This window comes from Megascapheus bottae, chromosome 25 (genome assembly GCF_031878675.1).
Source record: "Megascapheus bottae isolate mThoBot1 chromosome 25, mThoBot2.hap1, whole genome shotgun sequence".
Classification (NCBI taxonomy): Eukaryota; Metazoa; Chordata; class Mammalia; order Rodentia; family Geomyidae; genus Megascapheus; species Megascapheus bottae.
The window spans coordinates 25,201,051-25,225,346 of record NC_143533.1 but is presented as its reverse complement, the minus strand read 5'-3'; the positions used below and the strand labels follow the sequence as shown (position 1 = coordinate 25,225,346).

The following is a 24,296-nucleotide window of genomic DNA, read 5'->3' as shown; positions in this document are numbered from 1 at the left end:
TCCTTTGCTTAAGGTAAAGCCATCAGTACAAAACAAGAATGTCTACTGAGGAAGAAGGGACCTCTTGTCTGGGCAAAACTTAAACGTAAACATCCTGCCTCTTACCTGACTGTTCTCAATCTCCATCTGTCTGTCTACTGTTCACTGACAGACTATAGAGGGCGCTGTTGCACCAGCTTTGAAACTACAAAAGACTCCTTAAGAAAGGAAGACTACAATGTAATTTTCCTAACGGGGTCAAATGCATGGAAATCTACCAAGCTTAATATAAAGGAAAAAAAAGCCAAAAATGTATGTTTTTCTAGGTCTGGCTTCAATGGGTAAGAAAACTTAACAAAAACAACTGTCAAGCTGAGAACACGGAACTGCATACGTTTTGCATTTCCCTTTGTAGTGCTTTCATGAGAAAGGTAACTAATCATAGCACCTCCTTCTTTAGCCATTGGAAACAGCGCCCACTGCAGAATTGCTTCCCCCCCCAATCAATAGGAAAATGGATGTGGCACTGCATGCAATCTTTCCTCAATTCCATCAAGAGAAAGAAGGCAGCCTGTTTGCATACTTTTGTCTAAAAGGCCAATTCTATTTGTCCCCTTAGGGTAAAATGACAGCTACAGATCAATGACTCTCCCATGAAAGTAAACACACTGGAAGGGGTGGGGGGAGGAGATGGGAATTAAAAACTCTTTAAAGGTAATTTTGTTACATACAAATACTCAAGACAAAATAGAAAGTTTTCCCATGCAGACCTGTGGTGAAACAGCACCCTGACCTAAAATAAATAAGTTTCATACAATACTCACAAGTCCTATAATTACACTGGACAGCGTTCAATTAAACCTCTATATATTTTCTATTCTCCCACATCATTTCTGTTACATAGTCTTTGAAACTAAACTCAATTACGGATCGTGTGCCAAAGCTTTTTCTAAATACATATGCTTGGAATGTATACAATAAGACTTGTCTATACAATATAAAGCTTCTTATTACACCAACACTTACTTTTTTTCTTCTCACTTTCTCATTCACCAGAAAAATTAAATTTTTAACAATACAAGCAATACAAAAATGAAAGAAAAGTTAAATTACTTGGGTAATTTAAAAGTCATGACCTAGCCAGGCACTGGTCCTTATGCCTGCAATAATAGTAACTCAGGGCTGGGAGTTTGGCCTAGTGGTAGAGTGCTTGCCTAGCATGCACGAAGACCCGGGTTCAATCCCATGGTACCACATATTTAGAAAAAGCCAGAAGTGGTGCTGAGGCTCAAGTGATAGAGTTCTAGCCTTGAGAAAAATCCAAGGACAGTGCTCAGGCCCTAAGCCTAAGCCCAGGACTGGCAAAAAAAAAAAAAAAATAATAATAATAATAGTAACTCAGGAGGCTGAGATCTAAGAATTGTGGTTCAAAGCTGGCTTGGACAGGAATGTCTGTGAGAGTCTTATTTCCAAACCACCCTAAATCTGGGCATGGAGCAGCAGAACTGTGGCTCAAGTAGTACAGCACCAGCCTCGAGTGAAAACACTAAAATAGAGTGCTCAGGCGACAAGTTCAAGCTCCAAAACCAACACGCACACACACGCATGCACACACACATGCGCACACACATGTGCACATGCATGCACACACTGCGTGCACACAGTGCACACACTCAGAGTTCTGAATTGCTGGGCCACTCCAGAAAGATATCTGTTAGTTATGAGGATGACAATGATGTGGCTCCAAATACTCAGACGTCATGTGGCAGGAAGATTCTGCACTAACACGGTCAAAACATTCCACCAAACCAAATAGATAAAATATTAATACAGGTACTTTCATAACATCAGGGTCTCTGACATAAAATCCACCCGAAAAGTCCTTGGAAAAACAGTATGCAACTTGTTCTGTCACATTCAAACTTTCAGAGAGATTAGCGCCTTCTCTGAAATCAAACTGCAGAACTGTGAAAGTGTTAAAAAATTCCTCAATAATTTGTCAACCTACTCGTAAATTAAAGCAGGAAAGGGGACTTGGATGGTATGTACATGTCACTGTAGCACAAAAGCCCTAGTTTAACAAGTTATTTTCAGCCAATAAAAGTAAAAAGGCATTGTTGAAGTCCCTGGTAGTGACTCCAACTTTTACTTACTAGCTTAGCCAAGATACTACTAGAATATACTCCTTTGAATTATTAATTGATAAGTTTAGCTTAGTCTCTTCCTGAGGCAAGGTATACTGAATGTATGTAAACAAACAGAAAGCTTTTATAATGGTCTACTAATATGCATCACATAATAAAAACAACCTTTGCAAATGAATGTTGAATGTACAATCTTGTGAATCAAGTTAACATAAATAGACTACATCATTTAAAAAGTATATAAGATCCTCTAGGAAGTCAACACACAATTCATAAAAAATTAAACAGAAGCATATTACATATAATTGATGTGATAAAACAAATGCTTCTATCAGAATCAGAATGTTGCTTTGTTCACATGCATTTGAAGAGTAACATGCAATTTCAAATAAGTATGAAAAGTATCACATACTGTGAGAAAATTTATTTGTGATACTGTTTTTCATCCACAAGGATGATTGCGAAATTCATCAGGTAATGTCTTTTTAATATTCAGGACCTTTAAACTAGATATTTTAGTCTAGTATTGTAAAAACACAGATATTAAAATCGAATTTAGTTAACTCTAATTTATGCAAAGCTTGATTGTGAGGAATAGCTGTTAAGAGGATGCTGCATTGTTGATTCACACACAGCATTTTACTTAACTACATTGGATAATAGCAGTACTCCTAAAGGAGTATAAAAAGCAAAGTGATTAGCAGTCATTACTGTTAATTAGCACTCAGATTACATTACTTGGTATGAATCTCCTTTAAGTTGAATGCAGGGAAAGTTTATTTGTGAAGGTGTATTCAGCCCTGCTAGGTAAGTATTGGGACTGACCATCAACTACCAGTCAGCAGAATGAAAAACAGGGACCGGTCAGCATGCAATTAGTACGTCTAAGTTTCTAAACAGGAAAGGGTTGAGGAGAATGAGCAAAACTGGAAACTCCTACTTCACGTTCTGAAACCGCACTGATAAAAGGAGGAAATGTGTGTTTATCAAACTGGCTGTGAGTGCACATAGTTGATCTGGAGTCCTGTAAACAACTGCCTGGCTGCCCACTCCCAAATGCATGTGAAAATCCTGGACATCCAGAGCGTCGCATTCAGCAGGCAAGGTCACACCAGGGATGCCCTGGAAATGGGAAATTAGGAAAACCTGGCAATCAGGGGCTTAGGACTGGCCAGAAAAGCCCTGAGGCTGGCTCACCATCTTTCACCACCAGCCAGGCTGTCTCTGCCTATTCAGTATTAACACAACAGGGCTGTGAGTGAATGAAAATAACTCTATGCACCTAACTGGGACATTGGCTTTCTTGTTTAGAAAATGACAGACATTTGTCACAGGGAAAAAAAAAAATCTCTCAAACAGAGCTTTCAAAAAACCAGCCCTGAAAGACAAGCGGCCTCCTCTTGAGCCTCCAGAGAGGACCTGGGAACACAGACATCCTGTGGGTTATCAGGTTTCCCTTCTCTGATAGCAGTCTGCACATTCTTAAATATCCGGCAAGTCTCCAACAAAGAAGCATCAAAAGCAAGCCATGCTCATTAGAAGACACAAATGAAAAAAAAATCAAATGTGCAAACATTACGTACATTCAGGCTGAAGGCATAGCCTTCTATGTGTGCATGTATATGAACGTATCGACAAAGGCGCTGCCAGTTTTTTGGCACTGTGTTTCCTTCCCTTGACACATACGGATGCATTTCTGCACATTCACCTTTAATGCCATGCAGGGTTTCACTGTCCATGGATGTCACGACTTGGACGGCTACTCACGTCCAAGCATGTCTGTAGCTGTTTCTCCCTGGGAAATGGTTCGGTAAAAGGGAGTGTTTTTGGTTTCCAGTGAGTTCTGCCAAACTACCCTAGAAAGGCCAAACGAATTCTAGGGCTTCTACCAGCACATGGTGCTCACGTCACAGCTAGCTCCTAGCAGGGACAGGGAGAGAGCTTACACTTCCATTTCTCTTTGAAATGCCTGCACATATGCTTACTCTTATCTTTATTTGGAGACAGGTTTGCAAACATCCTCTACCAAATGCCGATTTCATTAACAGATATGGCTTAATGAGGAGACAGTAAACGTGTGAACATTCGAAGACCTTATCAGTGTTAGTAACTTCATAGGAGTGTATTTATAACATATGCTACAGAGGGGATTTACTAATCCCCACCCCACCCCCAAACTAAACCTGAACTGGGATAACAAATATGACTGCACTAAAACAATCTATTCTCCCCACAAATGGGGAGGGAGGAACCCGCTCATGCTAAGTGGGTATAATCAGTAATGTTTTCCTGTTGTCTCCTACTTTTCTCAACATAGAGTGTGTGTGTGTGTGTGTGTGTGTGCGTGTGCATTTGCATGCTACTCCTAGGATTGAACTCAGGGCCTGGGAGCTGTCCCTGAGCTTCTTTGCTCAAGGCTAGTTATCCACCACTTGAGCCACAGCTTCATTTCTAGCGCTTATGGTGATCAAGTGGAGATAAGAGTATCATGGATTTCCCTTCCTAGGCTGGCTTTGAAGCACAGTCCTCAGATCTAAGCCTCCTGAATAGCTAGGATTACAGGCCTGAGCCACTAGTGCCTGGCTGAATGTATTTTTTTAAATGATCATTGTTTTATTAGATATTTTAGTAAGTCAAAAAAAGAGACTCAACTATGAGTGATGTACATGTTTTCCATGATGTTATATTAAATCAGGGACTTAGTTAAAATGTGTGATGCTGGTAAAAACACCAAGTATAAGAAAATAATTTCTAAATGTCCCATTCTAGAGCTGGGTACATGACTCAGCGGGTAGAGTGACTGCTTGCCTGCCTAGCAAGTACAAGGCCCTGAATGCAATCTCCAGTACTGCTGAGTAAGGGAGAGGGGGAGAAGGAGAGGAAACCCCAAAAGGAACTCCTATATACTACTGTTGGAGGGAATACAAGAAAGCAAATGAATCAATTTACCAAGCCACTATGGAAATAAGTTAGGAAGTTCCTTAAGAAACTGAAAATGGCTAGTTTACAACAGACAAGGGCCTCTTATCTAAAATATACCTACAACTAAAAAAATGAATCTCTCAAAAATAAATACTCAAAGAAACAACCATCCTGTTAAAAGGTAGACTAAAGACTTAAAGAGAGACTTCTCTGAAGAGGAAATAAGAATGGCGTATAGATACATGAAGAAATGTTTGACATCTCTAACTGAGAAATGCAAATTAAAACAACTTTGAGATTCCACCTCACTCCAGTCAGAATGGCCAGGATCAGGAAAACGAATGACAACGGATGCTGGAGGGGATGTGGCCAGGAGGGATCACTACTACACTGTTGGTGGGAGTGCAAACTCGTTTAACCACTATGGAAAGCAGTATGGCAGTGCCTCGAAAGACTAAACACAGAGCTCCCCTATGACCCAGCAATTCCACTACTTGTCCAGAAACAAGGACATACTTTAAACCCACTAGCACAGCGATGTTCACTGCAGCACTATTTACCATAGCAAAGATATGGAACCAATCCAGATGCCCCTCAGTAGATGATTGGATCAAGAAGATGTGGCATTCTATGCTGTCATCAGAAAGAATGACATCACACCATTTGTAAGGAAATGGAAAGACTTGGAAAAAAGTCGTATTAAGTGAGGTAAGCCAGACCCAAAGGAACACAGGTTCAATGGGTTCTCTCATTTGTACTAATTAGTATGTATTTAGGACTCTCCCAGCAGAGGATTACCATAGCTCAAAACCACAGGTACATAAGGCCATATAGGATAAGACTATGGAAACAATAGGTGTGTCTTGTATGATTGTTGTTCTTAATGTGTTATTTCTCTTCTCTTTTTTTGCTCTTATGGTTAATCTCATGTTACTGTATCTGACTTTGTTACCCGGTATATTGTATATATGTTTATTTGAAATAGGGAAGGGAAGGGGGAAAAACAAGATGATTGGGGGGGGGGGGGAGGGAAACGGAGACAAAAACATGAGAAGGAGATCAATGCTCGAGAAGTAATGCACCTACTACCTGATGAATGTAACTGTAACCCCTCTATACATTATCCTGATAATAAAATTTAAAAGAAAAGAAACTGAAAATGAAACTATGAAACTACTACATGATGCTGAGATATAATTTTTGGGCACATAGCCAAAGGAATGTAAGTCAACATCCAGATGGTACACACACCTTATGTTTTCAGTGGCATTATTTAAAGGTAGCCAGTACATGGAATCCAAACTTGGTGGCTAATTAGAGAAAGAAATCATGACACATATAAACAAGGGAAGATTAGTCACAAGTAAGAATGAAAGCCAGGCTCGGTGGCTCACACCTGTAATCTTAGCTACTCAGGAGGCTGAGATCTGAGGATTGTGGTTCAAAGCTAGCAAGGGCACTAAAGACCTTGAGCTATAATCCTCAATTAATCACTAGTAAACAGAAAGTGGAGCTGTGGCTTAAGAGGTAGGGCAGTAGCCTTGAGCTGAAGAGCTCAGGGACAGCATCCAGGCCCAGAGCTCAAACCCCACGACCCCCCCAAAAACAAAACAAACAAACAAACAAAAAAGAATGAAATTATGCCATTTTCAGGGAAATAAATGGAACTGGAGATGTTAAGTGAGACAAGTCAAACCCAGAGAGAGAAAGTGCTCACCTGTGAATCTTGCCCTAATGATGATGGTGATGATGGTGGTAATGACATCATTTTAAAAGGTGGGTGTTTTGGGGGACAAACAGTAGATAGAGGCTGGGGAAAGGTAAAAGTAAAAGGTGGATATTATACAAGTACATTATGTATATGTAAGAAAATGGCACAAAGGAACCCACTGAAAAGTGTTAAAAAGCAGGATGTTAAAATTATTAACATAAGTTAATCACACAAAAGGGGTTTCTTTCTGATATTTACAACTGCATGTAATACACTTGATCAAATTCTGCCCATCTGTGATTTTCTGCATCTTTTCCATCCCACCACAATTCTGCAATTACTTTTGGTTAATACTTTCTTAAGTATTCCCTTCCCTCTGGTTCAAATTAATTCAATTTAGGGCCTCACAGATCTAAGACACGGACCAAGCAGCCAAATGCATTAATTGCTAATACGTATTTTTTTAAGTATTTAAATTTCAATGTAATCACAAACTAGAGATTTTTCTTATTCAAAAGGATATTTTATGCTTATGTAATATACATATGTAATACAGAAGATATATTTTATGCAAGTAATTGAGATTACAGACTAGTAGATAGAATATATTATTCATGCAAACAACAATGCAACCATGCACAATACATCAAGTAATCACAAAAGTAATCTAATGTAATAGATACAAATTCAAATCATAAAAAGCCACAGATAGGGAAGTCACGAGCAAATTCCTGTACATCCCAATCCTTTATCCTCTATCACAACATCCAAACAACCAGCCAGTGGCTCTTAATGTCTAAGTTCTAATCCATATCACTATATATTCTCTTCTCTTTGACTCTTACTATCAGGCTAGCAAGATGTAGGTCCTGAATTCAAACCCATTACCATCGAAAGAAAAAAACAAGACATAGAGAAAACAGATAGGATAATATAAGATCATATATTTATGATAGCTGCCATCATTGACTTTGATTATCAACAGTGCCATGTAAATTAGCCATGGAGCTGTCCGTAGTTATGTTACATAAACTCTGTCATGACTGAACTAGGATTATCACACCCATTGCACCTCAATGTTTCCTCTTTTCTTCCCCCACTCCTATTTCCCAGTAGTATCCTTATTATCTTTCAGCTAGCCATGTGTGTTCACTTTTAACACCAGGTATTTCAGCAGCTCTACACAGTTGGACTTCTCTAATTCATTTCTTACACTCTTACAGGTTCAGCCCAATGACCTTAGGTTGCTTTATAACTATTATATTGTTATTCCTTCTGCAAACCCTCCTTCAGGGTAGTGATTTTTTTTTTATTTTTTATTTATTTTATTTTATTTTTTTTTTGCCAGTCCTGGGCTTGAGCTCAGGGCCTGAGCACTGTCCTTGGACTTTCTCAAGGCTAGAGCTCTACCACTTGATCCTCAGCACTACTTCTAGCTTTTTTTCTATGTATGTGGTACGGAGGAATTGAACCCGGGTCTTCAGGCATGCTAGGCAAGCACTCTACCACTAGGCCAAACTCCCGGCCCCCAGGGTCGTGATTTTTGAGCCTGCTTCACTATTAGAATTTACACATGCAAGCACATACACACACACACACACACACACACACACACACACACAATACACACATCTACCGATTCCACATGAAACCTAGTAGAGCTTATACAAAAAAGAAGTAATAGCAGAATATGAAATCAATGTATAAAAATCAGTAGCATTTTTATATAAACCAATGAGGAGATTGCTGAGAAATAACTGAAGGAATTCCATTCATAATAGCCATAAAAATTTTTAGGAAAAAATTTAATCAGGAAAAGGAAAAGACATCCACAGCAGAAAATATAAACACTGATGAAACTGAAAAGGAACACAGATACAGAAGATAGAGAACTTTCGATCTTCATGGGTTGTTTTTTTTGTAAATGCCTGCCCTACCCAAACCCATCTAGAGATTTAAAAATACCTCATAGAACTAGAGAAAAAACAATCCTAAACTGCATATGGAAGCAGAAAAAAGGCTGTGGTAGCCAAAGTCTAACTGGAAGACAAAGAACAAAGCTGGAGACATCACAATACCTGGTTTCAAGACCTGACGTAACCATAGTCACCCTAACAGCAGGCAGTCTTATTTTCTAGGCTGCAGGTAAAGACCCTGAGCCTCTGCTAAGCTTAATAACCATAACCCTGGCAAATATTGCCAAAATTTTATCCCTAAACAGCTCTCTCATTATATAATTCCTCCCATAGGTCTCATCCGACTATCTGAAAGGACTAACTATGCACAGCTCGGTGAAGCTGCACGTAGGAGGGAAGGAAACACTGGTGTCTTTCATGGTGGGAATGGACAAGCACTGGTCGCATTGTGGAAAAGGACAAGACATTGAACACTATGTTGCATCACTGAGGTTTTGTTAAGTCTAGAAGGAATACTAAAAAAGCACTTATTGTGCCAAGGGACCTTTTTGTTTTTCTGGTTTTTTGTTTGTTTTTTTATCTGTTGTGGGGCTTGAACTCAGGACCTGGATGCTGTCCCTGGGCTCTTCAGCTCAAGGGAGCTGCCCTACTCCTTGAGCCACAGCGCCACATCCCATTTTCTAGAAGTTAACTGGAGATAAGAGTCTCACAGACTTTAGTGCCAGGGCTGGCTTTGAACCTTGATCCTCAGATCTCAACCTCCTGAGTAGCTAGGATTACAAGCGTGAGCCACCGTAGCCGGCCAGAGACCAGTTTTAATGTCACTAATTTTGGAACTTGACAAGGCTTGAGGCAAGCTGGGTAGTGCTGAAGAGCAAAGCACAAGCTGCATAAGGCCAAGTGCATGTTTAACTAGCATTATCTGGGGCCTCCTGCATTATCTTACGGCCATTTTATATTTCTTCACTTCAGACAACTCCAGATACACCTTAAGATCTCAAGTGAAAAGAGTCATGAAGTAATTTTTTACCATAAGTATGTTTTCTAAAATGGAGATGCCAAAAGTAGCTGTTTGCTCATCAATTTTCTGAAATGGTCTACAGTTGGAAATTATTTTTACTATAGCTAGTGAATACACTGCCAAAAGAATAGATCCCTTATTTTGAAAACATTTACCGTAATGCCCATTGTGTTTATGCTTCCAGATGGAAACAACAAAAAGTCAATTCATTGTCAATTTTACATCATATATTAAAACAGCAATGTGGTAATTTCATAATAGATAAATCATTTCATATAATTTAGTAAATTTTGGACTTAAGTACTTCATTTAATGTACTTTAAGAGCCTCTGCAAAGCAAGACCATCTAGATAAAACTCTAAGATTTGGAAGAGAAACAGAGTTATAAAAAACAAAAGACTAACCTACATATAAAAGTCACTAAACTGCAATGTATTATACATAAATGCTTAAAATGAAACTAAATCTACATACTTTCAATAATTCATTAATATTCCAGGGATAATTAAAATGTGATTCTATCTTTTTCTAAGAACAAGTGATGACTAGCTTGAAAAATTACAGCTTTTCTAGATTAGTTTTTTTTATATGATTACTCAATTATTCATTAGAATATGTATGACCTCTCTTGGAATCTTTGTACCAGTATTTCAGAAATGGACTGAACTATAAAAGCCTAATCATACAATCTCTTTCATAAAGGCAATATATCTCTGATATTTATGTCCTTAAAACATCCCATAGTGAAATTAATATATCTACACAGGAAAAGAAATAACTATTTAGTTCAATACTACCTGATAATATCTCTTTAAACTATAGTTATAATTACCAGGTATGAAACTCCAGAGCAGAAGTTGTCAAGGTTTAACATTAACAGTAATTTATATCTTAACTGATGGTTACTATAAAGATAATGGCAAAGCATCCATTTCTCCAAAGACAGCTTAGATTGAAAGGAAATTTCTTAATTACAACTAATCTGCCTATTTTTAATTAAATTGATTAGCAATTTATTATCTTTCCATTTCTTGGAGAGCTATTATTACCACAGACTTTCCTGAAAGGTACCAATTTGTGACTTTTAAGCAATTTGAGTACTTCTAAGTCCCACCGATTTGCGATTTTGGTTTATATTAAAGGTCTTAATGTCAAGCCTGGGCACTGGTAGCTCATACCTCTAATCCTACAATTTATGGGGGTAAAATCTGAGGACGGTGGTTCAGTGCCAGCTCGGGCAGTCTGAGGGCCTCTAATCTCTGACTGAACACACACCTTTCTGGACTGGAGCTGTGGCTCAAGCAGTGGAGCACCCCCTTATGAGTGATAAAGCTAAGGGGCAGTGGCCAGGCCCCGAGTACAAGCCCAAGTATTAGCACAAAAAGAGAAAAGGGAGGCCGGGAGTTTGGCCTAGTAGAGTGCTTGCCTAGCATGCATGAAGACCCGGGTTCAACTCCTCCATACCACATACACAGAAAAAGCTGGAAGTGGTGCTGTGACTCAAATGGTAGAGCTCAAGCCTTGAGAAAGGCCAAGGACAGCATGCAGGTCCTGAGTTCAAGTCCCAGGACTGGGGAAAAAAAACCAAAACCAGGTTCAATTTTTCAGTCTTTGTGTACTCAGGAAAAGGAATATTTCATACCTTAAATGGATGTTGTTAAGATTCTAATTGTATCAATCTGAAAAGACAACCACTAAAAAGCAAACTCATCCCAGGGTGCTTGTGATTTCATGACTGTGATCCTACCTACTCAGGAGGCTGAGATCTGAAGATCAAAGTTCAAAGCCAACCCTGGCTGGGAAAGACCATTTATCTCCAATTAACCATCTAAAAACTGGAAGGAACCCTAGGGCTCAAGTAGGAGAATATTGGTCTTGAGCAAAAATGCCCAGGGACAGTTTCAAGGCCCAAGACCAGCACATAAAAAAGCAACAAACCAGAAATGGCACTGTGGCTAAATGTGGTACAGAGCTAGCCTTGAGCTGAAGCACTCAAGGACAGCACCCAGGCCATTAATAAATAAGAGTAGTAAAAAGTAGGAGGTACCCTCCTCTGTGATTTTCTGTGAAAAGTATCTACTTACATGTCTAGCTGAATTGTAAATTATAGTAATACTGTTTTTCTATGTTTTTAAAATTTAAAAATTCTGAAATACAAAAGAACTATTATAATCAGGCAAATGTAAAAGAACGTAGGTGCTTCATATATATTTTGATTTCAAATAAAAATCTTTAATTGATATTGAACCCTGGCTAGTACTGAATTTAAAGGATAGTGTTGAAGCAATGATTTGCAAGTAGGAAATGTTCATGATACTATTTCGTGACAAAACTTCTGTGAAGGCTGGACTTCTCTGAAGAATTAACAAATGAAGTGCAATATCCTTTGAGAGAAGAATGAACAGAAATCTTTTTATTTACCTTTTTCTTTGTGAAAATATGTTTAAGACATCCAGGAAATATTGGCTTAGAATTCCCTATTTCATCAGTACACCTTATGTGAAAACTGAGTATAGCTAACTGGAAAAAAATTTACAGTTGAGAAAAATATAGAACTATATTCAAATAGTTGTTTATCAAAGAAAATGAAAAAGTAATTACTCAATGTAAAAATCATCTCGACCTGTAAATATGTACTAAATATAATACCTATAAGACATATGAGTCTATACTTCTAATTTTTTTTTTTTTTTTTTTTGCCAGGCCTGGGCTTGAGCCCAGGGCCTGAGCACTGTCCTTGGACTTTCTCAAGGCTAGAGCTCTACCACTTGAGACTCAGCACCACTTCTGGCTTTTTTCTGTGTATGTGGTACAGCGGAATTGAACCCGGGTCTTCGTGCATGCTAGGCAAGCACTCTACCACTAGGCCAAACTCCCAGTCCTATACTTCTAAATTTTATCTACTAATATCAACAATAAGTTCATGGTAGGTATGGAATTCTATATATAATTCAAGTCTCTTCATGCTTTTTTCACTATATTAAGCAGGCTCAATTGCATTAGGTCTAACTTATCAAAAAGTCTATCTGGACCATCACATCTAGTCTCTCACTCCCAGTCTTCCCTTTCCTCAGTTGCTGTCACCTTGATGTTGCTTTATTCTTTTTCTTCATAATCTTCAACGTTAACTATGTTGTTTGTGTTCTACCTGTCCTCTTCCATTAGAAAATGTAGCCCACTAGCCTAGACCTTTGTCAGACTGCCTCATTTCCCTACCCTAAGGGTTGAGTACTAGGTGCCAAACACATAGTAAGAATTGTTAAAAAAACAAAGAAAAAAAGGATCAAATGGCCATTGATTCCAATATCTCAAGGAAAATTTTATAGGCTAGATGTCAAACTATACTGAAGATCTTACTAGCAAATGCTCCTTAACATAAAGACATATTAATGATTTTTTCCTTTTTCCTATACAAAAAGAAATAAAATATCCTTTCAAGGAACACTTGTGCTATTACCATTTATAAATTATTTATTATAAATAATTCAGTAAGGGAAATTCGCTAAGTTCGAAAAATATAACCGAGGCTGGGCGCAGTAGCTCAGGCCTATAAACCTAGCTACTCAGGAGGCTAAGATCTGAGAATCCCGGTTCAAAGCCAGCCTGGGCACTAAAGTCCATGAGACTCTTATTTTCAAGTAACCACTAGAAAATCCAAGTAACCACTAGAAAACCTGGAAGTGGTGCTGTGGCTCCAGGGGTAGGGCGGTATAGCTTTTTACTGAAGAGCTCAGGGACAATGCCCAGGCCCAGAGTTCAAGCCCCACGACCGACAAAAAAAAAAAAAAAAAAAGGAACCTATCATTCTACATACCTTGACAAGTTTCAGAAGCTCATAGAGGTCTTCAACCTCATCACCTTCACATTTAGAATACACCTGGGCTGTAGCCAAGCTCTTTCCTCTGATGGTCCTGCGGTAGAGGGGAAGGTCCATGGCTTCTGCATACAAGTCAATGGTGTGGTGACCCACTGTCTGGTACATGTAGCTATCCAGTTCATCAGTCCCCACTGCAAGTAGACATGATAATAAAACAGAGGGAGATGGAAAGGATTTGAAGGGCAGTCATCACAGAATTCAAATGTTTCCTATAAGATCGCTACGTTAGAATAATGGAATAATACGTAAACACTGTGTATTTGTCTATAGTCTCATTTGGATCATAGCAGCTGTAATCTCTACGACTAAATACCAATAAAATTATATATAAATTATTAAAACTACATGTAACAATGTTGAAAGGGAAGAAAAATGTCTACAATAAATTTTGATTGGTTTGTTCAATTAAAAATTTATTACATAAATATTTTTCAAACATTCAAGGTTGCTCACAAAACCATATTGTAAAATCTGTATTTAATTTTATAACTACTTAGTGATAAGTAACAGTATTTGGGGAAAATAATTAGATATTCTTGGTATATTTTCAATATGGGTAAAATATCCAAAACAGACAAGATATGACCACATTAGATGATATGAATGAACTTAGAAATATACAAGAATATATTTTTAATCTCAACTATTCTTTTAGGAAAAAGAGTCATGAATATGCAATGATTATTTTTTAAAGGTTCACTTGTATGCATTAATATAATTTTTAGGGGGCCAGGAGTTTGGCCTAGTGGTAGAGTGCTTGCCTAGTATATGCAAATCCTTAGGTTTGATTCCTTGGTACTACTTACTCAGAAAATGCTGGAAGTAGTACTGTGGCTCTAGTGGTAGAGTGCTATCCTTGAGTGCAACAAAGCTCAAGCCCAGGCCCTGAGTTCAAGCCCCAGGGCTGGCAAATGTGTATGTGTGTGTACCTAAATTGTTTTAATGAATATTTTTCTAAGTGTAAAAATATTGTTAAAAGAACTGCATGCCAATAAATTTAGAGAATGCACAGGTAAATAATGCTAAATAGATGCCTTAGTTGCAGGTTTTCCTAGGACTTTTATATCTTTTATATCTTTATCTACAGAATTTCTAATATTCATGGAGGCATTTGTGTGCCAAAGAGGACATTAGAAATACTAATGTGGAGTAATATTTAATGTCATAGAAAATGTTCACAAAATGTTAAGAAAATGAATACACTATAAAATAAATTGTCAGATGCATATGTATGTTTTGACACCTACATATGTGTGTATACATTTATATATGTCAAACAGTTCCAGAACGTTGATTCAAATGTTAACTAGTCAATCAAAGACAAAAATGGAAGTTCTCCACATAATAGGGCATCTCATTCTGCCTCACTACATTTCTTTCTTCCTTTTTTTTTTTCTTTGTGGGTCATGGGGCTTGAACTCTGGGTCTGGGGGTGGTCCCTGAGCTCTTCAGCTCAAGGCTACCACCCTACCCCTGGAGCCACAGCTACACTTCCCATTTTCTAGTGATTAATTGGAGATAAGAGTCTCAAGGTCTTTTGTTGTGCAGGGCTGGCTTTGGCTTTAAACCAGATCCTCAGATCTCAGTCTCCTGAGTAGCTAGGATTACAGGAGCGAGCCTCCGCCTGGCAAATCTTTTTACTTAATAATATTCTAATTCCATTTACTCTTGAATTTTTAATCATTAAAAACACTTTAAATAAATGTTTGCATTCCACTAACAGGTATGATTTAAAGATATACTTGTCATTACACTGTTGTGCCAGTAAACTATGCATGCACAAAAGATTAAACGTTAATGACATAAATACCATCAGTGATGTAGAATAATGCAAACAAGATAGAAACTTGAGGGAGAGAAATGTTATCATACATATAGTATGAGTAATATAAACATCTACTACAAATACTAAGACCTATCAAGACAGATTAAAAGATCTACCTGGCTTAACTTGATAAACATTCCTTGATAAAGGAATATTTCCTTTGGTAATATTGTAATCTTGAGAGTTTACTTCTCCTTTCATTTTTTAAAAATACTTTTCCTTTTATAATATGAAAGTTACATAATAGTTCTCACTCATCTTCAGAGCTTTTCTTATTTAAAGTCTAGAACTAGACTGTCATTTCCATTTTTAAAAAATCTCCCACTCCTGAAAAAATGATAATTACTCATCACTAACATTAAATATTAGACATTTACCATGACTGTACAGAATGTGTGCTATTTATAAAACATTTTTATGCTCTCTTTTCCACATCATTGGTGGAGTCAGTTACTTGGGTTTTGATCACAACAGGAAAGGAAATTCAAGTAACTAACAACTTCTCAGTGTTCCAGAAGTGTTCAAATGAGTTCATTATTCAGTGATTCCATGAATAAGCTCAGAGTGAATTCCCACTCAACACGAAGCACTGTGGTAAGTGCTTGGGAGCACTAAATGAAAGATACAAGATACTATGTCTGCTTTCAAGAAGCTCGTCATCAATCTGAGTACTTAAAATAAAAATAAGCAATTGTGAAAGGATATAGAAACAAAACCAGAGTAGAGGTGGTTCCCGGGAAAGGAAGACCTTTAGCTACTATGATTCAATGAAATTTACCATAGACTATCTTAATCACATGAACTGTGATTGATGTCTTCCCATAGACTACTCCCTAATTCATTTGAAAATAACAATACAGCAAAAACATAGGTTGGGAAAAGTTCAAGAAAAAAGATCTTACTAAAAGAGCCACATGGGAAAGGGCAATCTATAACGTTAGGTCAGTGCTTTTTTGTTTTGTAAGCAGTATCTGTAGTTATAGAAGCATAACAAAAGTACAAAAAGTAAACGAGTAAGTTTATTCATTCTTTAAAATGTTTGAATTAGGCCGGGAGTTTGGCCTAGTGGTAGAGTGCTTGCCTAGCATGCACGAATACCCGGGTACCACATATATAGCAAAAAGCCAGAAGTGGTGCTGTGGCTCAAGTGATAGAGCCCTACCCTTGAGAAAATCCAGGGATAGTGTTCAGGCCCTGAGCTCATGCCCAGGACTGGCAAAAAATAAAAATAAAAAATAATAAAAAAAATAAAATGTTTGAATTAAAAAATTCCATTGAAAAAAAACTGAGAAAAGTAGCCAAAATGAGACTTTTAGACTGCAATTAAAAAGTGGAAATAGGGCCAAGAGTTCCGCCTAGTAATAGAGCGCTTGCCTGGCATGCACAAAGAGCTGGGTTCACATATACAGAAAAAGCCGCAAGTAGTGCTATGGCTCAAGTGGTAGAGAAAGCCTGTGAAAAGTGCTCAGGCTCTAGTACAAGATCCAGGACTGTCAAAAAAAAAAGTGGAAATGAATTGCTTTATGCTTTATGGTGCTTTCAAGTCTCACATGTTTGACCTGCATGTAAAATAACTAAGCTATATCTTTTTACTAGTAAAATTCACATATTATACAATGTCTGTTTGCATAAGCCTGTATTACTGGGACACTGCCTACAATACTTGCACGTGTGGTACAGTAGAACATTACTGTACACTGAAGGAAGAGAGTTCCAATCTCATCTCTGAAAGTTTGCACTGCCTATCTGGATAATTTACAAATCTCTAACCTTCAGTATCCCTGCCTATCAAAGGTAGGATTAATAATGCTTCTAAGAGCTGATAACAGAATTAGATTTCATACAAGTGGGGAAAATGCCAAGTTCTATTTAGAATCTCACTTCTAATAATGGCTAAGTACAAGCTAGTCTTTATTCTTTTTGCCTACTGCATACAGCAAGATGTAATTACAAAGCTGAGTTTCAGATTTCTAGGTAACTTCCCAATAAAAGTATACACATACCTTGGCTTTCATCTGGTCTTAAGTTTGCTAATGCAACAATCTGATGCCCAGCAGAAATACACTGCATCATATTATAACAGCTGTCCTTCCCACCACTGAAAAATGAGAGAGAGAGAGAGAGAGAGAGAGAGAGAGAGAGAGAGAATGTGCAGATGATTATCACATTACCAACCAAAATGCAACGTAGAATCACTAGATATCAGAACAATACATTTCCTCTTATTCTGCATAAAAGGAACTGTCTCACAATTAGATGTAATAACATATACAATAATTTCTAAATTTTAAAACAAGCAAATTAATCTCAATGTCCTTATAAGAGCTTATGAAATTACATGCCATTACAACAAAATTCTAAACCAAGTACAATATTTGTAATAGTGGCTTTAATGAAGTGCTCTACAAATGAAAAAAAATTCCAAATTCACATCCAAGCTATATACATAGTCATTAATGAAGTACCCTAAATAACAACAATAACATTGTTGTGCCACTGTGAGACATCCAACTACTGATTACCATCACAAATCAAATTAAAAGGTTGATTTCCAGCTTCATGACATATTTAAGTTGAAGCTGTAGGGATGAAAATCCAAATGAGAAATTATGCCAATTAAGTTAAACATTAGCATATCATGGGATATGCAACCCTGATTTTGGAAGGTCCCAATGGGAAGGAAAGGATGACAGGCACAGGGTGTGTATAGCACATGCTCACTCTTCAGATTGATATCCCACTAGGCAGATTTCTCACAGCTTCCTCCAGTGAATATACTGCTCAGTGTCCCCAAAATAACAGGGTACAGTCTACTATCACGATATGCATTCATAGTCAGCATTTAGCCTTACAATTTATTTTAAAATAGGCCTATACTTGTTTCACAATAGCATCTCCCAATTTGAGTTCTCTATAATAGTAGTGTCCAACAAAATGTTAACTGAATACTCTAAGAACAAAGGATTTCCAGGGCCAACAACCTTGCCAAATGCTGAACACATCACTCTCCTTTAGAACCACACTGAGTAGCTGACAGATGAGTTCAGCCAACTGCAAGTAAAAAACAACAAAAAAAAGGGGGGGGGGGAAGGGAGGGATAGAATCTAACCGACCACAAGACTCTTTCCCAAGCAAGCACTCCACCACTTTGGCCAAGACTAGTTTTCACTTTAGGTTGATGACGATGTCTTGCAGTTTTTGCCCCAAGGTAGCCTCAGATCACAATCCTCCTGCCTACAGACTTCCCAGTCTGCTTGTTGAAAGTGGGGGAGGGAGGGTGTCAGCCTAATTTCCTGCCTGGGGCTACCTCAAACCTGATCCACCTGACCTTGCAGTCTGAGGAACTCTTAACACCAGCCACAGGTATGGGTCCCAGTGCTCTGCTTTGTGTTGTGGTATTATTCACTAAACAATGACACATAACCGCATTTCTATAGCATTTACATTGTGTCAGGTATTATAAAGAATCCAGAAATGATTGGTGTACAGGAGGGTGTACTTGGACTGCATCCATTTTACATGAAGCACTTGGGATTTGCAGACCTGAGGATCCATGGCTGTCCTAGAACCAATCTCCCATAGATACCAGACATGACAATACATGTTAGGTGGGAAAGTATAGACAGTAATTTTAATTCCAAATTCTGAGATATAAACTACGTTATTCAATGTGCTTGGGTTTACATGCTTCAGTTAAAAAAAAAGTACCAGGTGTCATAATACAATAAAGTTAATAACTCATGTATTAGGAAAAGTTTTATGCTCTGAAGACACGTTTCATTTATTTTCTAAAACACACCTCATTTGTCACTCTCTGTATGTCTGCCTCTTGTGTAAATACACACATAAAGACACGTGAGTGATAAATACTGTGTTGTTTAAATGCCTATTTTATGGGAAATAATTACATAATAGCGTGATATACGGGCATACATGTGTTCATTACTATACATCACCTGGGTATTACTAATCCCCTGACATCTATATAGCTCCTTAAAGCTTAACCATTTCCCAACATTGCTTTTTTTCATTTTAATAGTAATACAGCTTCTCCCTGAAGAATGCAATGAACTATGCCGATCTTCTTTCCTTCCGTCCTGTGTTTGTCTTCAGTTGGTTTGAATTACTTTGCTAGATTTTTGATAAAACGAATGTGTTGAGTAACTTCTTGACTGGGTTACAGGTCTTACCTATCTACAACAGATGAAAACCACATGCCCTTCACGGAGGGAATTTATTGAATTGCGCTGGCTGTTGTCCTATGGTAGCCCAGTCTTCTAAGACGGGCGGGAAAGTACGAATACCTGAGAGGAGTCCAGCCACAAAGGAAAAGCTGTCTTTTATCAAGGAAACTTTACTGGTCAATATGATCAATTAAGTGTTGCTCTGTAAAGGTTTAAAATGTGCAATGTCGTTGCCATCTATCTCAGACACGATTCTGATCCAGGTCGGACGCGGGATGGAAGCAGGAGGCTCGACTCCCAAGGTAACAGAACTGCGTTCCTCTGGTTTGTCCGTGTTGAGTGTGAATCAGTGTAACCGGCCTGGACGGGCTGGACAACTAAATGCGTTACTGCGAGGAGATCGCTCCACACTGAGCGTGCCAGGCAAGGTGGACGGATGTAGCAAACCAAATACGGGGGGGGGGGGGGGGCGGACACCAGACTGCCCGGCCCTGTGCGCCGGTGCCCGGAGGGAAGCGCGGGGAGACCCAGGGCGTCTCCCGTCCCCGCGCCCGGCTCGCGGGACAGCCGGCCCGGGGGAAGGAGGGCCGGCCGGGGCAGGGCGCGGAGCCCCGGGAGCCGCGCGGCTCCCAGCCCCCGGCCCCGGGACTCCGCGGGGACCCGGGCGAGGCCCGACGCCCGAGGCCGGGCCCACCGGGGGCGGCCAGGCTGCGACCCGGCCCGCCCGGCTCCTCTCTCGGAGGTCCCTGAGAAGCCAGGCCGGCCTGAGGCTCCAGGCACGGACGCTCCCATCTTTCCACCCGGTGGCGACGACCGGGGCCCGGGGATGGGGGGTAGACCAGTGAGGCGGCCTGGCGGCACGTTACCTGATCAGGGCCGCGACCCTCATGGTTGGGGGCACAGGGCGCATGCGCGGCGGGAACTGGCGGTCGGCGCGTCGCTCGCGTGACGTCCATGGGGCCTCGCTCGGGTGTCCGCGCCGCCGCCTGTCCGCTGGCCAACGCCGCTGCCCACTCGCCTGCCCTCCTCCACCCATCCGAGCACCCTCGAGACAGTACTGCGGCTCCTGTCATTCTGGCGAGGGCACCTTGACTACAAAATAAAAATACTCTAAGAAAAATCAGGCGTGTGCTGGACACACCTCTGCGAGGGCGCCGCCGTCCAGTCGAGGCCCCGCGGGCGGCGCAGCGCGCATGCGCGGGCCGGGCTGGGCGGCGCGGGCCGGGCTGGGCGGCGCGGGCCGGGCTGGGCGGCGCGGGCCGGGCTGGGCGGCGCGGGCCGGGCTGGGCGGCGCGGGGTGCGGTTCCCTCGCGGCTGCGTGTGGGGGGCGGCGCGGTGGCCGCCCTCACCGCCCCGGGAGGGGCCCTGCACGCTGCCGCCCCGTCACGCGGCTCGTCCCTCGGGCCGGGCCCAGGGCGCCGAGCGCGGGGAGCCCGGCCGGCCGTCCCGCTCCGAGGCCGGAGAGCCCCCGAGCGCTCACAGCCTGCGAGCAGGTGCTGGGCGGAAGGAAACCCCGCTCCCCCCACCAAACCAATCCAAACCAGAACAGAACAGAGTGTCCATTTGAGGCCCTCGCCCGGTGCGGTGGGGCCGGGCTGAAGGTCGGCAGGGCAGCCGAGGTCGCAGACGAGACCCGGGCAGCGGAACCCGAGCCAGTGTGTTAGAACGTGAGGAGGGGCGCGTGAGAGGCGGGCTGGGCCGCGGAGGGGCGGCCGGGCTGACGGAGCCGGGCTCCCGGCCCGAGACACACGGGGGGAGGAAGCGAACAGCGAACGTGGAGCCGCGCGGGCTGCAGAACACGGCGTGACCTTAACCCAGAGCGCACAGTGCAGCGGGGAGAGCGTGAGGGCCCGATCGGGAGCCGGGGGACCCGGGAGACCGGTGATGAGTAGTGAGGACCCTGGCTCTGTGTCAGAGAGCCAGTAAAATTTAGTGGATTGCGCGTGGAATAGTAGCGCGAAGAAAAGAACGAGGTCAGCAGAACAATGGGCTAAGGACTTTGTATAGCAATATATGTTAGAGGCAGGGCACACGCTTTATTGTAGCATGACGATGTCATCTCCTAAGAGATGGTGTAAGTGGCTAGACTAGTGGTTTTCTGCACATCAGTTTCAGTACCTAATTTTTTTTTTTTAAGCTTGGGGAATGTGACGCCATTGGCAGTATGCTTACTTAGCATGAACAAGGTGATGGGTTCATTTCCCTGAAGTGGGGAGGGAGGGTTGGGGCAGAGGTAATACACGTAAAGTCAAACAGGCCACTGAGACCCTGTCCCTAAATCAAACATCCTGCCCCAAACCCTGTAACAATAAATATTTACTAAAATGAGTTAAGTGTTTGGAGTTTTAACTAATTTGGAAAGCTAAATATACCATAAACTATTCACAAGACATTGTATTTTTTTAAAGTGTTGAACTGTGGATTAGAAAAGATACTGAGGCCTTTGTGGAGGAACAGTAATTTTTAGCTTGATCGTGTCCTGCCGCACTCTCCTGGAACATCTTTATATCCTTCAGATCCTTGTTCCTCCTTGGAAAGTGTCTTCCTTTAAAACTTTTAAAAACTGAATTCTGTCAACTAGTGAATTTTTTTTCTGGCAGTCTCACCTAGCATATGTGTTTATTCTTAGATACTCTTGGTCTTCCTCTTAATGCCTTCTCAGAATCACCATACAACTTTCTGTGATTGAATGTCCCACCAAGGCCACCATACAAATGGTAGGTTAAATTCATTATAGTTCAAGAATTATATTTGCGTCTCTGAGAGATTAACATATATTCAGAATGGTCTTAAACCATCAGTTGTGTTTAGGTTTATTGATTTTTTTTTTGAGTTCTTCAAATATATAAAACCAAAGTAGTTCTGAACATCCCCTCTCCCTCCAAAGGTTCTACTAGAAACAAAAATTTAGTAGCTTGGGTTATATAGTTTCATGATGGAATATTTACCTAGAATATGCAAGGTCCCAGAGTGATCCCTACCACTGGAAAAGAGAAAGAAAAGAGAAAAGGAGAGAAGAACTCAAGGTGATGCCATGAAATTCAAAACAACAGTTAATGTTGCAGTTAAAAACTTCTAAAAAGCAAATATCAACCACTGTTAGGTGTATAGGAGAGAGAGTTGAGAAGATGCCTGATGGATGAAAAGGAAGGAGCAAAAAAAGTCAGGGAGACTCAGATTGTAATGCAGATGGAAGAGTGCACACAGAAAGGGAAGAGTGGAAAGAGACCCAGTTTGTCCGTAGATATCTCTGAGTCAATGTTGTCTATTGTAGAAATTCCATGTTGGGTAGCGTCAGCTCAGTTCTAGTATCTCTGTTGTGCTCAGTGATTGTCTGACAGCCATGCAGGAAAAGCTTGATCTGATATAAACTCAGTAGTGCCCCTCAGAGTGCACTCCTGTATACTGTAGTCCACAAGTCAGTTAATCACAGTGTTCCTGTGAGAAACCTCTCATGGTAAGCACGAGTATAGAGAATGGAGGCCAACTGAATAAGCTGTAATCCTTGACATTGCTGTTAGTCTTGGGCCACACCGGTATATGTTCTGTTCTCTACCATCTACTCCATATTCTCACTCTCAGCTACCACTTCAGATGTATTTTATTGGTATACTTAATGGTCTGACCTAAACATTTATTCTTAAGGGTCCTTAGCTGTGCAACATACTCATTTTAGTCCAAGCCTGCTTCATGATTCTATACAATTGGTCAAGGACATTCTAAGGGCATCCTAGTGGATCATCTGGGCTCAGTGTCTGAATCACTTTGTCCCCAGTGTATAAAAGCAAAAACATACCAGCCTAATACCCAATTATCCCTGCTTGCTGCCCCTGAGTGCAAAGTGCCAACAGTGTCCTGCGACTATGTAAATCTTGTCATTCAGTCAATTCTCACTCTGCTCCCTGAAAGGAGAGGGAAGTTTTGAAGACTAGGATCTAACTCCTTAGCACATACTTGCTGTGCTTGCAAAGCACCAATGTTCCCAGTGAGTCATTGGAAGTGATGGCAAATAGAGCAGTGTCTGATTTTATCTTTTGTTGTTGTTTTGTTTTGGGTCGGTTGTGGGGCTTGAACTCTGGACCTGGGCGCTGTCCCTGAGCTCTTCAGCTCAAGGCTACCACCCTACCCCTGAAGCCACAGCACCACCTCCAGTTTGCTAATGGTTAATTGTAGGTAAGAGTCTCATGGTCTTTAGTGCCCTGGCTGGGTTTGAACTGAGATCCTCAGATCTCAGCCTTCTGAGTAGCTAGGATTACAAGTGTGTGTCATTTAGTCCTCAAGTCTATTCCTTCTAGATTCACAGTGCCATCCAGGGGTCTCTGGTTTAGTGCTTTTGTTATATCTTGCAGATTATTGTCTCTGTTTCAGCTGTGACTACATAGGCTTTCATATTTTCTGTAAGGCTAATTTTACCTAAATAGAAATTATATGCATGAACATGGCCCATTCCTTTTGACATGAAATGATTGTCTTACACGTGCAAGGCTAGGCGGCATACAGTGCTTATAGAGACATTCTTCTAGTGGTGTCACTTGAAGCTATGAAGACAGAAGGGTCTTTGTTCTAGACTGCTGGGAGTAACCTCAGAGAGCATGTCTGACATGAAGTCTAGAGTGAATCCAAGGGTTTGGCAGCAATGCCTGTCAGTCATCTTTAGGTAAAAGGGAATCTGAGTGAGCACCCCCTATGGCTGCCACACAGAGACAGAATGGCTTCT

The 24,296-nt window shown here is 40.7% G+C and overlaps 1 protein-coding gene across 4 annotated transcripts in view; it reads right to left on the bottom strand.

Moving 5' to 3' along the window:
• Positions 1-20,528, bottom strand: part of Dph6 (diphthamine biosynthesis 6) — an 84,057-nt gene extending 63,529 nt beyond the window's left edge. For 3 of the 4 annotated variants that reach the window (XM_090318640.1, XM_090318643.1, XM_090318642.1), the window contains exons 1-3: positions 20,446-20,528; positions 17,399-17,493; positions 13,508-13,701 (exon numbers count right to left, since the gene is read on the bottom strand). In XM_090318640.1, coding sequence (XP_090174766.1) covers positions 13,508-13,701; positions 17,399-17,493; positions 20,446-20,489 — 333 coding nt within the window. In that variant the 5' untranslated portion in view covers positions 20,490-20,528. Of the gene's footprint in view, positions 1-13,507; positions 13,702-17,398; positions 17,494-19,585; positions 19,663-20,445 lie in introns of those variants that run through there. The other variant, XM_090318641.1, reaches the window with a different exon arrangement.
• Positions 20,529-24,296: the final 3,768 nt, after the last annotated feature.